Source organism: Propithecus coquereli, unplaced genomic scaffold (assembly GCF_000956105.1).
Source record: "Propithecus coquereli isolate 6110/MARCELLA unplaced genomic scaffold, Pcoq_1.0 Scaffold336, whole genome shotgun sequence".
Lineage (NCBI taxonomy): Eukaryota > Metazoa > Chordata > Mammalia > Primates > Indriidae > Propithecus > Propithecus coquereli.
The window spans coordinates 1,491,165-1,506,183 of record NW_012149019.1 but is presented as its reverse complement, the minus strand read 5'-3'; the positions used below and the strand labels follow the sequence as shown (position 1 = coordinate 1,506,183).

Genomic DNA, 15,019 nt, shown 5'->3' with positions numbered 1-15,019 from the left:
ACACGGACGTGCCTCCAACCACAGCTCTCATTCGGACTGGCTGCGTAGCATAGCTCGTGTCATGAAAACACTCATAACAAGGATGTGGGGACACTCCTGGTGACAAAACTGTGTTTGTGGTTCGATGCCAAGCTAGCAAATTCAACCCTGTGCCTACGCCACGGGAAACACCCTTTTCTGCACTGGTAAGGTGCTGGAGTCCCAGCGTCTCCCCAGGTATGAAGGGCTACAGGGAAAACACGAGGCAGACACAGTGTCTGGGCCGGTGGGGAACAGAAAGGACAGATTATTACAGCCAAGGCGCCCTTCGGCAGGGCAGGGCAGGCAGGCAGGGGTGCCCCTGCATCCCGCTGTGCCTGGTGTCTTAATCCCTGTGGGCAAACAGATTCCACCGGAACCTGTCTCTGATGGCCTGTGCTGGCACGGACAGACCACACTGGGCGTGGGGTCCTGAAGGGAGCGTTCCTGAGAGTGACAGAACAGAGTGCTCCGCTCAAGAAAGTCTCCCCTTGGACGTGTTAACAGGTAAGGGCCATGCCCACAGAGCTGGACACGGAACACGGCCATGTCGTGGGTGTCCTTGTGTGGCCAGGGTCCGTCACTTGCCTTCTTAATGCAGCTAAATGGATCAAGATTCTCTAAGGCTGTATTCACTTTTCTTGAACTGGGAGGAGGACTTTGATATCGTGATTTCAAAATTTCATTTTTAATCCCAGTGACTCTACAGATCTCCGATTTTAGGGGCCCTTGTAAGAATGCGTGAGCCCTTTTTAATAGCTTAATCGGGAAAAAAAGAAAGTCTTCATGGACACCTACATTATAGAATTTCTGAGAGCACATCAGAATAAGGGGAACTGAAAAGTATGTCTGAACTGCAGGAACTGCCCTGGGCCTGCTGTGCCCGCACCTGGCAGCGGCGTTACAATTGGGCGCTATGTTCAGGAAGTCTGGGACTGTGCCTTCTTACCTTGCAGATGGGAACAAAACAGGTGCAGGTCCGTACAGAATGTCCAAAACCCACTCTTCTGGGTCTTTACTATTAAAAATTCCACCATTTAGAATAATAACACCCTGCATTTGCACTCCGAATTCCCTGCTTCCTTCCTACTTCTCTCTGATTCTCACACTGGCCCTGAGGTGTTGGCAGGGAAGGCATTACTATCACACCTGAGTCCCACATATGAACCTGATCAGCAAAAGAGGGGAAGTGAAGTGCTAGTACCAAGGAACCCTGTACAAATGGCACCAATGGTACTTCACCAAGGCACCAACGTGGCAGAGGGGAGATGCCCCTGAGAACCTTCTATGTATCAGGAAGGGACCGAGAAGCCCTGGAGCCCCTGCCAACTTGGTCACGGGCTGGAGGAAGAGCAGTGGCCACAGTGCAAGTCCTAGCTTGTCCCATGGGGAGTGACATCACATCTAAGCCCCCGCATGGATAGTTGTTCCAAATAGCCTGTCTACTGTCCCTCACTCCCCTGCACTTCCTGACTTTGCGGGATGCTCTGCGGTCTGTGCTCCACACCCTGGGTGCCAGTGAGGGTGCAGCCCACTCTCCTGTCTCTCCCCGGGGTCTGACTCCGAGCCTGCGTGTTCGTGAGCTCTCAAATGATTTACACACCCTTGAGAAGTTTCAGAAGCACTGTTCCAGAAATGTTTTAGACAGAGAGAATTCAGAAGGAAAGCCTTTTCTAACATACTCACTCAGATCCCAGGACAATGAAAACATTTCTAGCATGAGTGGTGAGTTATGCCACCCTAGTTTGGCCAAACCAGGCATTGCTCTATCCGCTTGTGACTCTCTACATTTATGCGAATGGAAATGCATGATGAAGACAATCCATGAGTTCCTTGTTTCAGGTGTTTTGTTTTTCCTTTAAATAAAGGGCAAGGCAGGAACTATACAATTGATTTCTGGGAGTTATCTGTTCCGTAAGTGAAAAACCCAGTGTCTTGGTGTTTATGGGGCACCTAGCTGCTACTCGTTGGGAGAAGTGAGCGGCAAATAGCAGGTACCAACCTGCATATCTGTACTTGGCAGGTTTATTCATTAAATGTAATTATCCTTTTTATCAAGGCAGGCAGTCATTATATTTTGGCAATTTAGTATGCCAGAATTTGATTCGCTTATCAAATATTCATGTAAGAGAATTTTCACTGTACAGTCAGGCTCTACATGAAGTAGCAGCAAAGCAATGCATGGGTGAGGTCTGCTCCCACGAGAGCCTAGCACAGGTAGCCCACCTCCCCGCTGACGTCCACTCACACAGAAGGCGGAATGGACTGCTGTCGGCCTCACTTCACTTAGTGCTGGATGTGATGGGTCTATCTCACGGGGTAATTTGAGGATTAGGGGAACATTAGGAAGAGCAAAGTTTGCTAAATTTTAGAAGTTGAATTTTTATTAAAGATGGATACCTACTGAAAATCAATTTATGTATGGTTTTCTGTTACAAGTGGAATACATCATTTTGGAAACTGCCTTGACTCAAATGGAAAAATCACACTCCCACAAATACCTGTATTTTCTGATAACTTAGCTTTTTCTTTTTTTGCTCAACAAATTTTCTGAATTCCTGCTTAATTTTCAATAAACGTATATTTTTGGCCCCACGTAAGCGGCACGCCAGGCTCTGATTCTGAAGTCATCTTCCTCACTTTCCCGAGATACAGAATTTACTAGGTGTCTCAAGTGCACTTTTCATCTTCTCTTCCCCTCCTGGGTGCTGCAGTGGTAGACGCCAGCCCTACGACGACCTATCAACGCCAGCGCACAGGCAGTGATGGCTCAGGTCTCTAGGTTTTAAGTCCAAGCTTTCAGTGACCACTAGAATTGGTGAATTTTTTGTGTTTTACCCACCTTTAGGGCAGCTTCCCATGTAAAGTTTCTGTTCAATGCAGAAGAAACCTCCTGCCTACAGTTAAAGGTAAAATGTGTGCCATGAATATTTTATTTCCAAGACTCTTTAGCACCATTAGTGGTGGTGACTCGACAGTTCTGCTGGACAAGCCCGTGACTGTTCAATCAACATGACTAACTATCAGAGATGCACGGAGCAGGCAGGATGTGGCCAACCGAGTCTCTGAGACGAGCTGTGCTTCCCACACCCGCTGGGGAGAGAACATCTTGTAAGCCTGGGCACAACTCTCTGACACTAGATTGCCCATATTCCTTTTTCTTGATACCGAATATCAGTTATACTTTGAAAGCCTCCAGTAAATCTTGCAAAAAGACGGGGGTCTTGGCGTGAAATTTTTTTTATCAATTGAGATGAAAACTAGAGGCAACCAAACTATCTGATTCTAAGTGTCACCTGTTAGAGGGCGAGCCATTTGAAAACTGATCCGTCCTCTCTCTGAGAAACTGAATTTTGCTGCTATTCCACCATTCACTAATGTTTCTAAAAAGTAAGCCCTGTTAGTTTGAAAAAAATTAAAACACATATATTACTCATGGTTTCTCAGTGGCAACTCTGAGGAGGAGGTTTTGGTGTATCAGTACTCTTTGTTTTGTTTTGTTGAGGGTGGACTACTTAGCACGTGCAACCTAAGGGTGCAGCCAAGGCTGTTTGTCAAGTATGGTATCAGGCCCTCGACAGACTTCTCAAATGGTTTGTTCACTTTTACCTGGTTCTGTTTGTGGGGTCGAGGTGGTATGTGTTGAGAAGTCCTTTTAGACGTTGTTCGGGAATAGGAACACTATAACTCAGCCCCAGCTGGACCCGACCATTGCAACACCTGTGCTGCCGATCAGTTTGAAACATGCTTGAAACCCTCGAGGAAGACAGGATCTTCCTCCTTCCTCACCCCACAGACCTTCTCCAGGCCACTGAAGGAAAAACTGCTCCCGGCCTTACCGGTGTGGCTTCTCTTGTGAACCATGAGCACATTGGGCCCGATGCAAATGATGCCACAGATATCACACTTTAGCTTTCCGTTAGGAAGTCGAATGCCTCCAACTCCCGACAAAGCCGCGCTGCCTTGGTCCCTGTGGGAGCCATTCATTTTCTCTCCCGAGGCATCAAGCATTCGTAAATCCTCCGCACATTCTTCCCCATTCATTTCACAGGCACGCCCATTCTCTTCATCACTCTGAGTCTCTACTTTAACATTACCGGCTGAAAGACACAATACAGGAGGCCACTCAGTGTCATTGCAAAAAACCACAACGAAACAACATAGCAGCAAAAAGACAATCAAATAGATGCGGCGAGCTACTAAACAGACGTTCTTGGCATATATCAACGGGGCTGGCCTGAGCTCCCTCTGTGTTCGGCCTGGAGCGGGCTCTGCGGCACATGGTGGACGGGCGAGGGTGCAGGCTGTAGGGAGGACCTACCAGCCTCTCCACAGACCCGAATGGCGAGTGTCTGAAAATGCATGAAAAAGCTGTTTATAAAGTCCACACTTTAGAGTTGGGCCCTCACTTTAGGCAGGTTAAGGTCACCGGATCCACAGGTCTGAGGCAGATCCTACACCCGCTCTGCCAGACGAGCTCCCTGCCCTAGAGTGTGAGCAATGGCTTGGGTCACACGATCCGACTCGCTAGGACGTGTGAGCTTGTTTGTCAAAATCCCTAAGACAGTGGTTATCAAGTCCGAAAAATTTCTTTTTTTCGTTTCATGAAAATAGTGATGGACTTTGGGACAAAACTCACAAACGCACACTCAGAGTTCTGAGCACAGGTCCCTGCGAGACTCCTGGAGGACCCTTCTGTCTCTTTGGCACATGATCATTCTAATTCCTTTTTATCTTACAATGACGTAAACGAATCCTGTGTTCCCAAGGAGAGGTGTCATTTCTTACATTTCTTCCTTTTGCTGAAGGGTTATTTGGGATAGTTTATGACTGCCGATTTCTGGAAGAGCTTTCCAAGGACAAACATGGTTGTGTGTGTGTGTGTTTGTGTGTGTGTGTGTGTGAGAGAGACTGGTGTCAACGGGCACAATCTCCACTGTTTACTCTGTGTCATCATCTCCTCTAAGTCACATGCAGGGTGATAACGTCATCTGCATATTTTTCTTCCTAAAGAAAATAAGAGACATTTCGTTTGCATGCTTCTGAGACACCAACAGCGAATCGATGAATCCAACACCGTAAGGACTAGCAGAACCTGCAGTTATGCCCAAAGCCATCATTTTATAATCATCATTTGTGCAGACTAAAAAGAGCAGGCAGGTAAATTTTGCCAAGTAAAATAGTCAACGAGATAGATGACAATCAAGACTGCATAATTTTTGATGGATATTTTCAATCAATGGTTCTCAGAGTTTGGTCCCTGGAGAAGCAGCATCAGGATCACCTAAGAACTTGCTGGACGCCCAGATTGTAGGGGCCACCCCAGACCTGCTGGCTCAGAACCCCAGCTGGGCCCAGCAATCTGTGTGTCAGTGAGCCCTCCAGGGGATTCTAATGTATACTCAGGACTGAGAACAACTGTTTTAAATAAGCAACTTCGTTAATAACACTCTCAATTTGTTTTATTCAACAAAGTCCTCTTATTTGGAGATCTAGAGTCCAGACAACGAAATCAAACTACCTGGTCTGGAATCTCAGTCTACCATTCAGAAGCTCTGAGATCTTGGGCAAGATTTTCTCATCTGTGAAAAACGGAAGCCACCACAGCACTGGCCCATCAGAGTTAACACATGGGAAGTTAGGGGAGGACAGTGATGGGACGTGGCAGGCGGAGCCACGCGCCAATGGTTGCCCCTGTCAACTGTCGTATGTGTCGACACCCTGGTAGTCCCAGTGCAGCCATCCCATGGAGTGAGGCTCTGCCTGACCCAACACCACATGCCAGCACACAGCTGTTTAACCTTCACAACAACTCCATAAAAGAAGAACTATTACTATCCCATTTTACAGCTGAAGGAGCTGAGGCACAAACAGGTTGAAAACTTTCTAAGGTCACACAGCTAGCAAGTGGCAGGGTTGGGAGGTACCTGCAGGCAGCCTGGCTCCAGCCCCCAAAGTCCTAACCACTATACAGATGTCCCTCGGGTTCCACAGGGCATTGCTTCCAGGACCCCACAGGTACCAAATCTGTGGATGCTCAAGTCCCATAGTTGGCCCCATGGAACCTACAGATGTGAAAAGTCTGCCCTCATATCCGAGGGTTACACATTCCTCAAATACTGTATTTTCATCCCACAGTTGGCGGAATCTGCAGATGCAGAACCCATGGATACAGAGGGCTGCCTGCCTGCCAGTGTTTTCCTACTAGCTCTTCGGAGGAAAGACACACAAATAAAGGAATAAAATAAATTAACTAGAACATGGGCCACAGCCTCAGTGGTAGACTTTAAGACCCCAGAAGTGAGGATGTGCCTCCAGGCTGGACTGTGCCACCTGTCTCTTCACGCCAGACCCTGGCATTACGCTATCCTGCGCTGAGAAGTCCAGCAGTGGGGGCCCTCCAGTGTGCTGCCCTGCGAGACTGGAGATCAGAGGCTCAGCACCTTGCATCCGAGCGGCCTCCCGCTAACCCCTCCCACCTGCCAGAGACAAGAGATGTGGAAAATAAAAGAGACAGGTTGGCCGTTCTGGCAATGGTGCTTAATTATTGCTCAGCTGTCTGGAATCCGTATTCTCAGGTAGGGGCTGTGTATCTTTTGGGTGGAAGCGAATTCCCTAGGCTCTCGTTGCTGTCCTGTGTCTGCACCAGCCTGCCCTAGAAACACGGGAAAGCTGCAAAGATCTGTGCACTCCTTAACCTGGGATTATTTCTAATCATCCATCTTATCGTTTTTAGAATGAGATTCGGGCCTTCTAGAACGCAGTGGAGCAGATTATGATTCCATGGAAGCTACGACACAGGGTCGCAGCAACGGCAGGAGCCAAGTTGCAAAATATACACTGGATCTCAAAAGTTGAAACCTAATAGTCATAAATGTAAGGTCTAGTGAAATTGAAAACACACGATCAGGATGAGGGTGTCTCGGCTTCCCACATGCTAGTGAGCAAAAGTTTTCTGGGGTTTTCGCTGAAGGCGAGCTCAATCCGTGATGTGGCTGGAAGAAAAGGAACAGCTGAAGAAGCGGTTCTGGAGTCCTGCACCGACCGAGATCTGGAGTCCCTGGCATGGCCCCTGACTGTGCCTCCTGTGAAAAGGGCCAGCACAGGCGGGAGCGGGTGCCTAGGAAAGGAAGTCCTGGGGACCGAAACCAATTCCTGCAAGGAATGTCGACGGCCCTGGACACACCCGGCTCAGAGAAAGCAAAGGCCAGAGAGGCTGGGCAGGGAGCAGCCAGGAGAGAGCACCCTGGCCACCGGGATTAGCGCTTCCTCAGTCTGGCTCTAAAAGCGAAGAGAAGGCGTTGAGGAGAGGCAACCGGGCGATAAACGCAAGACGGCGGTCCTGCAGCGGGAGGCCTCTGCACAGGCAGGCAGAGGGTAGGCCCTGGAGGCTGGCAGGCGCCCCATCTCAGGTCCTGCTGCCCCCGCAGTCCTGTGGACGCCCCCACCAGCACGCCCCCTCCAGGAGTGAGACAAGGCCTCTGAGGGCCCTTTCCTTTACCTAGAAAAAAATAAGTGGGGTTTGGCCTGTGGATGGCAGTCTACACGTCACTCGTGGGGAGGCTCGGCAGGTGGGTATGAGCTTCCATGGGCCCCGTAGTAAGATTTCGAAATCCACCTACAGAAGGCAATGACACCAGTGGCTTCCACTAATGAAGGAGGAGTTTGGGCGGATCATGGGCATTTACTGAAGCCGCCCACGTCCGGCAGTCTCATACTAAGGTAACCTGGACTCCGCCCAAAGGGATATGCGAGGCTCCTAATTTATTCTGTTAGAATGTCACATGAGGAGTCCTTTCATTTTCTTAATAACGATCCTTAAATGGTGCACATCAGACCTGTCCCCTAAATAATACTGTGAAATAGTGAGTATGCACCAAATCTGCATTGATTGTGTTTTGGTCGACCCCATGGATTTGTCCCCACGGAAAGTCAGCCAGGGCTCCACTGACTGGCCCTGTCTGACACCCGAACTGCTCCAACCCCTCCACTTACCTGGACCTGGAGCTGCCTCGCTGGGGAGCTGTTTCCAGGGAATGGAGCACTCTCCCCGAATATAGGGAATGTGCTTATAAATACTTTGTGAACTCCCCTACTACTTAAAAAAATGTTGAGCTCGGTGCGACGCTGAACTGATTAAATATACAACGTGAAATGCAGACGTGTCCGTTTCTTTCCCCCAGAACACTCTGGCTCAGACCCACCCTGGGCTCTTCCACTGACTTAGAGATAATGGACAGGGGCCCAATTTTATTATTCAATAAATGTGGCTTATATTAAGAGTGGATGTTTTCAAACCCCCAGTCAAAAACTACTTTCCTTCCCAGATGCTATTTAAAAATGGGAAAAATTAAAATTTTACTGTCATATCTTAGAGGACCTCGATGTTATTAGTTACCCAACAGTCCTAAGACAGACCCCATGCCCATGAATGTAAGGTGGGAATCTACAGACAAATTTAGAATTGAAGAACCTAGAGGCCTGAAATTGCTGCCAAGTGTTATATGCACTCACAAATAATTAATCATTGTTTAATGCATAGGTATAATGTACACTGGCAGTCCCCAGCTTACAAATGGGTTATGTTTCCTCTTCATTTCCTTTTCCTTTTTAGAATACTTTTCCATTTACTGGAAAAGTAAATGTTTGGTACTTAGAATGCATTTCTCCATGGAAAAGACAGTCCGAAATATCACTGCAGTATGAGTTTGGGCCATGTGAGCTTGAAATGTTCAGTATTTTAAATAAAAAATGTGACACAGGTCTATTCTTGCAACACTCATGACTAGCAAGTAAAAATCAAGTGAAATAAAAACATTTATGATATATCTTAAATCATGGTAATCAAATGAAAATTCGAGATGAACAGGAGATTTATCTGTATGTTTTTGTGTTGCCTCTAAAATAGACTTATGAAACTTTTAGGTATTTTAAAGGTCAATGGAACCATTTACTATAATTTAATAGCATTTAAAATGTAGAGTTTTTTTTTTTTTTGTCAAGGTGCATGATTAGAAATGCTTTTCTCCTTATTTGATGTCTAATGCCTTTAAATGGAAAGAAGGGAAGAGAAAAGAAAGACAAAAGAGAGAAAAGCGAAAATATAAAAAAGGAACAAGTTATAAGCATATAGACATTCACCTCAGGTAACTAGGGACACGAACTGGAATAAAGAAGGCAGAGGAGGTCAAAAAGGCTATGTTTTTAATTTTTGAGAAGGAAGAAAAGAGGTGTTAAGGGGCAAACAGGGTAATTCTCCACTGTGACCACAGGGTGGCGATATTGGCCAAGAACAGTTTGGTTGCTGCTGGGGTGGGGAAGTCCTTGAGATCTACTGGCCATTAGTGTGAACAGGAGATCACAGTTTGAATATTGCCGGCAGTGGGGAGAGGAAGAGAGACACTAATACCTCATCAACATATCTGTATTAATATATAGATGAGGTATATCAAAACATATATCATCTATGTTTTAAAAACTCCAAATGTATCTTCATATGCAGCAATTTTTACAGACTGAAGTTTTCACCAAAGGATCCACTTCAACGTTACAGTATGCTCGGGCCTACACCCCCCTCAACTTAACATAAACATGTCTTAGGATATACTATTTTACTCTTAAGTGCATTTAACTTCTCAAAACATTTCAACAATATGACTGTTCATCACAAAATCAATATCATTTCTCTGTCCTCGTACCTTAATGTTTTCTATGTTCACATAAGCACACACTTATACAAATACACATCTATCAACCTTTACATATACATACACATATATCTCACAGAAATAAATATCAAGCTATTGCTTTAAAGTAGAATCAAAGGAATACCAGTAAGAGAAAGATTTCTATGAATTTTATATTTGGAAAAGTAGTCAATCTAGTTTGTGAGAAAAGGGGTATACTTAGACTGACACTGCTAAATCCTTTAGACACCAGGTAGTTTTTGATAACCAGGACGTCAGAAACCTCAACTATTTTTGATTCCTTTTAAATTAGAGTCTGTAATCATGATTGTTACAGTATTAACAAACACAAACTGTTTTCTGATGTTGTTTTACAATATTAGAGAATTTACTAATGCAGGTTCTGAAGACCTAAGTCCCAAGGGGGGCTAACAACTTGCATGACTTTAAATATTGAGCTCGCTGCATAGTTTTAAAAAGTACTCTTCATTCTTTAAGACACTCCTTCAAGGGTGTTGCCCCCAAAAATTTATCGTTTATCAGCTCTCAATACCTAAAAAAGAAAAATGAAATGAACATCTGTTTCTGGTTTAACAGCTCAGATCAGAGAAGGCCCCGCCTGCACCCAGCACTAACGGTGTGCTTGCTCGTGCAGCGAGCGCCACAGCTGACGGCCTGGAAGTCTGTGATTCTTCTCTTCGTGGTTCTGAAATTAATACTCCAGAGCAGCACATGGGAAGTATGTGTCTGTCCCCTGTCCCGCAAAAGTGTAAAAATTATCTCGAAACCATATTGTGTTGTTTGATGGTGACAGGAAGTATGGCCATTTTATCCTCACACTCAATAAAAAGGAGATAATCACAACACTAGGAACAAAACAGTCCAACAGCATCAGCAGAGTAACAATCCCATTAGTACTATTCTTACTCCTACCCTTACTGTTACTCCACTGCCATGCTCCCTAGTACATGGCTCAACTGCCTAAACCCTACTTGTGTACTTTATTACACAAATGATGTCCCTGATGGTAGACATTTAATGAATAGAATGGTAAATATTTAATTTATCTCCTTTTTCAAGTGTGAAGGAAAGTGTTGATGAAGGAACATGCACTCACAATATTTACATGATGGAAACCGAGTATGAAATGACATGTATTTCCATGTTCTAGAAGCAAAGCATATACTTACGAGAGAAAGATTGGGGAATTATTGCATGAAAATCCCTAAAGTCATCAGCCCCATATGTAACTGCAATAAAGAAGGCAGAAAGAAAGCTGGGTTGTGATACCATTAGAGAGATACAGTAAGAGTTTAACAGAAAGCTTTATTTTATTTTTTTAAAAAAACATATTATTGCTCAAAACCATTGTTTAGCTACTCATCTGCTATTGCTGGCTCTCACATAGGCAACAGAATAGTGATCACTCGGAAACAGGCTGACTCCCCGGGGTCTCATATCACAGCATTATATCATACAGGGCAGTCTGGAGCAACCGCTGATGGGTTCAGCATCTTAGAGGTAGTAACCCAAACATTCTAGAACTATGAGAAACCATTCAGCAGAATCGGTCCAAGACTTCAGCCTCATTACAGAGCATCTCCTGGGAGAGCACCCAGCTCCGCAAAAACAGTGTGTCTCTTAATGAGCTGATTGTATCAGAAATGTTCTTCATTCAGCTTTTTCTTAGAAAGTGTTTGTAGAAAATTAGAAAATGTTCATGCAACCCACTGGGTAGGGAGAAGTTAATGTTTTCGCTGACCCCAAGCAGAGCTACCATTCCTGTGAGTGGTCCTTCCCAGCAGCTGGCGTACGCGCTACCACTGCCTCACACCCTCCAGCTCGTGCTCCCTTCAGTTTTCCGGTGCGCTCCTACTTCTGAAGGCTCAGCAGATTCTGCGCACTCGCACGCACGCCCACGCACGCCCACGCACGATCTTCCTTCCAAGGCTCACAGCCCAGTGAGTGTTAGAGCTGTGTGCACAGTGCTAAGTTAAACTTGTTGGATGAGACACTAAGTTAGTAAACTCTCCAAAGTGACCTGCAGGAAACAGACCTCTTGAACTTCGCTTAAACCAGTGTTTCCCAAATTTCTCTGACCACAGACCCTCCCTTTTTCCCCATGAAAAACTTAATAAATTATTGGGATAATGGGCAAACATAGTTTAGGAGACACTTCCAAAGCTGTTTCTTGAAGTGACTGGCTTAATTATCTCCTAGCAAACCCTTCCTTTTCATCTGTTCATTTTGTTTGCTGACAGTTCAAACCCAATGGATAAGGCCGACAGCACACGAATCCCAACAAGCAGAGCCGTCATGAGCCGGCTTCCCCCCGTGCGGATGTGCCTGCTGGCCTGCGCAGCCCGGTGTACGGTAACCTTTGCATTCCTGTCTTGACGGAGCGCTCACCCCTTCTACAAACCTTTTGACCTCAGTTATGCTACGTGATGGGGCTTCTCCTATCTCAGCCAATGGGAGAAAAGGCAAAGGTGGTTTAAAGGGTAAGTATTACCACTTGAAAATGGAGCAAGTGATAGAGTGTGAAACTCTGCTGAAATAACGAAACCCTGAGATACACCTGATGATGGTGACAATGTCCACATGGTGCTTATGATTTGAAAGTGAACTTCCTGATATGCCCTTCAGCTCTGAGGCCAGAGCTGTTACCTGTCATACGTGTGACGATGACCACAGCAGTGGGAGGTACCACGTTTACCAGTGTACACGGAGCACAGGAGTTTAGAGATTGTAAGTGAACACGGGTCTAACATTGGTCTCACCACCAGAAGGTGTGGACTCGTGCAGTCTTGGGTAATCAAAGAGTAAGCCTTGAAATACCGACTTCTGCCAGGACACTCTCCACTCCACACGCTGCCAGTTAATATAAAGAATATTGCAATACACTATTCATGTTAACATTAAACGTTAATCACTTTTCAAGAGAATCAGTTCTTTGCCTAGTGCAATTCAAAGTAATTTGTTAATTTTTGTCCTAAATACTTGATTCCCTAAAAATTACAAAAAGTTTGAAAAACAAAATATAGCTTTAGCTATCAATTTGTTCCACATCCCCAGAGTAAAGCTGAATTAATAAGAACTCACCCTTGTTCCTGTATTATCCGTGTTCATGCATACAACTTCATTTTTATTGTTTTTTTTTGAGCCAGAGTCTCACTCTGTTGCCCAGGCTACAGTGCTGTGGCATCAGCCTAGCTCACAGCAACCTCAAACTCTTGGGCTCAAGTAATCCTCCTGCCTCAGCCTCCCAACTAGTTGGGACTACAGGCATGCGCCACCACGCCCAGCTAATTTTTCTACTTTTAGTAGAGACGGGGTCTCTCTCTTGCTCAGGCTGGTCTCTAATTCCTGACCTCAAGCAATCCTCCCACCTCAGTCTCCCAGAGTGTTAGGATTACAGGCATGAACCACCTCGCCCAGCCCCACACAACTTCTGAGTTTAGAAAAAGGAGTGTATGTTATACTAGATGGACAGGTAATTATGCACAACAGCGACATGTGGAAACGGCCTGTTCTATGCTAAAGTCCAGTGTCTTGTGGTAGCCACTCACTTTATAAATGCCAGGTACTATGGAGCATTTCCCACAAGCAGCTGTTAATCCCCACATTGTCCTGTGAGGCAGGCACTATTACCATTTTACCAGTGAGGAAAACGGGGCTCAGAGGAAGTTCTGGAATTTGCCGTCTTGGTGGTTAGCATGTACGTTTGCAAATTTAAGATACCTAGTTAATACATAATAATCAGTATTCAAAATGCACATTCTCTGCATGTAAGCTTCTTTGGGTGGCAGAGGCCTTGCGGAAGCTGTGTTTATGGTGCTTGAGTGGCAATGCACAGTGCGTATGCTGCTGCAGCTGCAGAAACATGCACGCACGCAAGTGTGCCTGTGCGTGTGCACACACATACAGGCGCACGCCCTCACCTGCAGTGGGACATGGGGAGTACTGGTGCACTTAGCACGAGTCCCCCAAACAGTGAACTGATTACCAAACAAGGAACCAATGACTGGGAAGGCGTGGCCACTAGGGCCTCCATAGCTTTGTCCCTGTGTCGAGCTCAGGGGCCCAGCAGCTAAGCCTGGCCTTCCTCGCCCCACAGCGAGGGTAGGGGACTGAACAAAGACACAGAGGAGGTGAGCGTGCACAGTGGTCCCTGAAAGCTCCTCACGCCCCCAAGCTGCCGGCCCAGGGGCTGCGCAGGCTGGGGGAGTTCCCACGGCGCTGCTGGCAAGCTGTGGCACAGGCCCGGTGGCCCCGCTTCTCACTCACTTGGGGGCTTTGCAGGTGTGGACTCCACGTGCCCAGAAGACAGTGCTGCCTTTCAGCCGGCCCCTTGCTTGCCGTAGGAGGCAGTCACTGCGGTGTTGCGGAAGCTATCATTCAGTGATTAACTCTCGGCCTTGTTCTCATTTGTCTAAATTCTGTCTCCAATTTCAGGCCATTGTTTTATAAAAGAGCACAGATTAAAAAATGTGTTAAATGTTTCTCTAAGTTTTCTAAATTTCTGAAATACAATCTTTTTATCAAAAGTCATTTTAACTCATTTGGCAGGAATTTCTATTCCCCAAACCGTCACGTATATTTTCATATAAAATGCTGTGAACACCCCAGATTCTGAATTCTTATTCAGATTGCCAAATTGATGAACATGATGGGAAAAACACGAAATGCCCACAAACCACACTTTTCAGTTTTCATTTAGCTGTGCATATAATTATAAACTTCTTGCGCTGCTGTCACTCAGGGAGAGGTGAAACACACTTGCGATGTTCAAAACAAGAGGGAGGAGATCTGCTCCCCTTTCAAGTTCAAGAAGAACACTGACAACTTTCTGGGGAGAGCAAACACATTTAGATTCGTATTTAAGAGAGTTTAGAAATATGCTCTAGTCGGACTTTTGCTCTCATTCTTTAAGTCATCCTAACCTGCCAATCACTGTCAGCTCATCAGTCTCTCATTCACGTGTCTGAGTACGGTTTGCAGGGACCTTGGCAATGCCTCCAGCTAGCACTTTGTGGAAGGGTCCTGACCCGTGACCGAGCCGGGGAGAGCCCAGCAGTGGGAAAGCAAGGTGAAGGTGGACTGGGGGACCCGGCGCCCCACGCGACACCGCGGGCCACGCTCCTGCAGGGGGCTAGTTAAATCCTGAATGGGCACCAAATCCAGATGCCGTGAAAATCCTTCCAAACCTACACATTCTGTGGATGGACACCTTTTCCCTCAGACCACCCTGCAGTCGGGGGCTCAGGGTTTTCTCACAGGACGAGAACGCTAACGAGTACCTGCTGACCGCCCTC

General features: G+C 46.2%; 1 protein-coding gene across 4 annotated transcripts in view; it reads right to left on the bottom strand.

Moving 5' to 3' along the window:
• IKZF1 (IKAROS family zinc finger 1 (Ikaros)) overlaps positions 1–15,019 on the bottom strand; it is a 90,150-nt gene that overhangs the window by 20,139 nt on the left and 54,992 nt on the right. For 2 of the 4 annotated variants that reach the window (XM_012650640.1, XM_012650641.1), the window contains exon 4: positions 3,858–4,118. The exons of the other annotated variants lie outside the window; for them this stretch is intronic. In XM_012650640.1, coding sequence (XP_012506094.1) covers positions 3,858–4,118 — 261 coding nt within the window. The remainder of the gene's footprint in view (positions 1–3,857; positions 4,119–15,019) is intronic. 4 annotated transcript variants of the gene reach the window in all.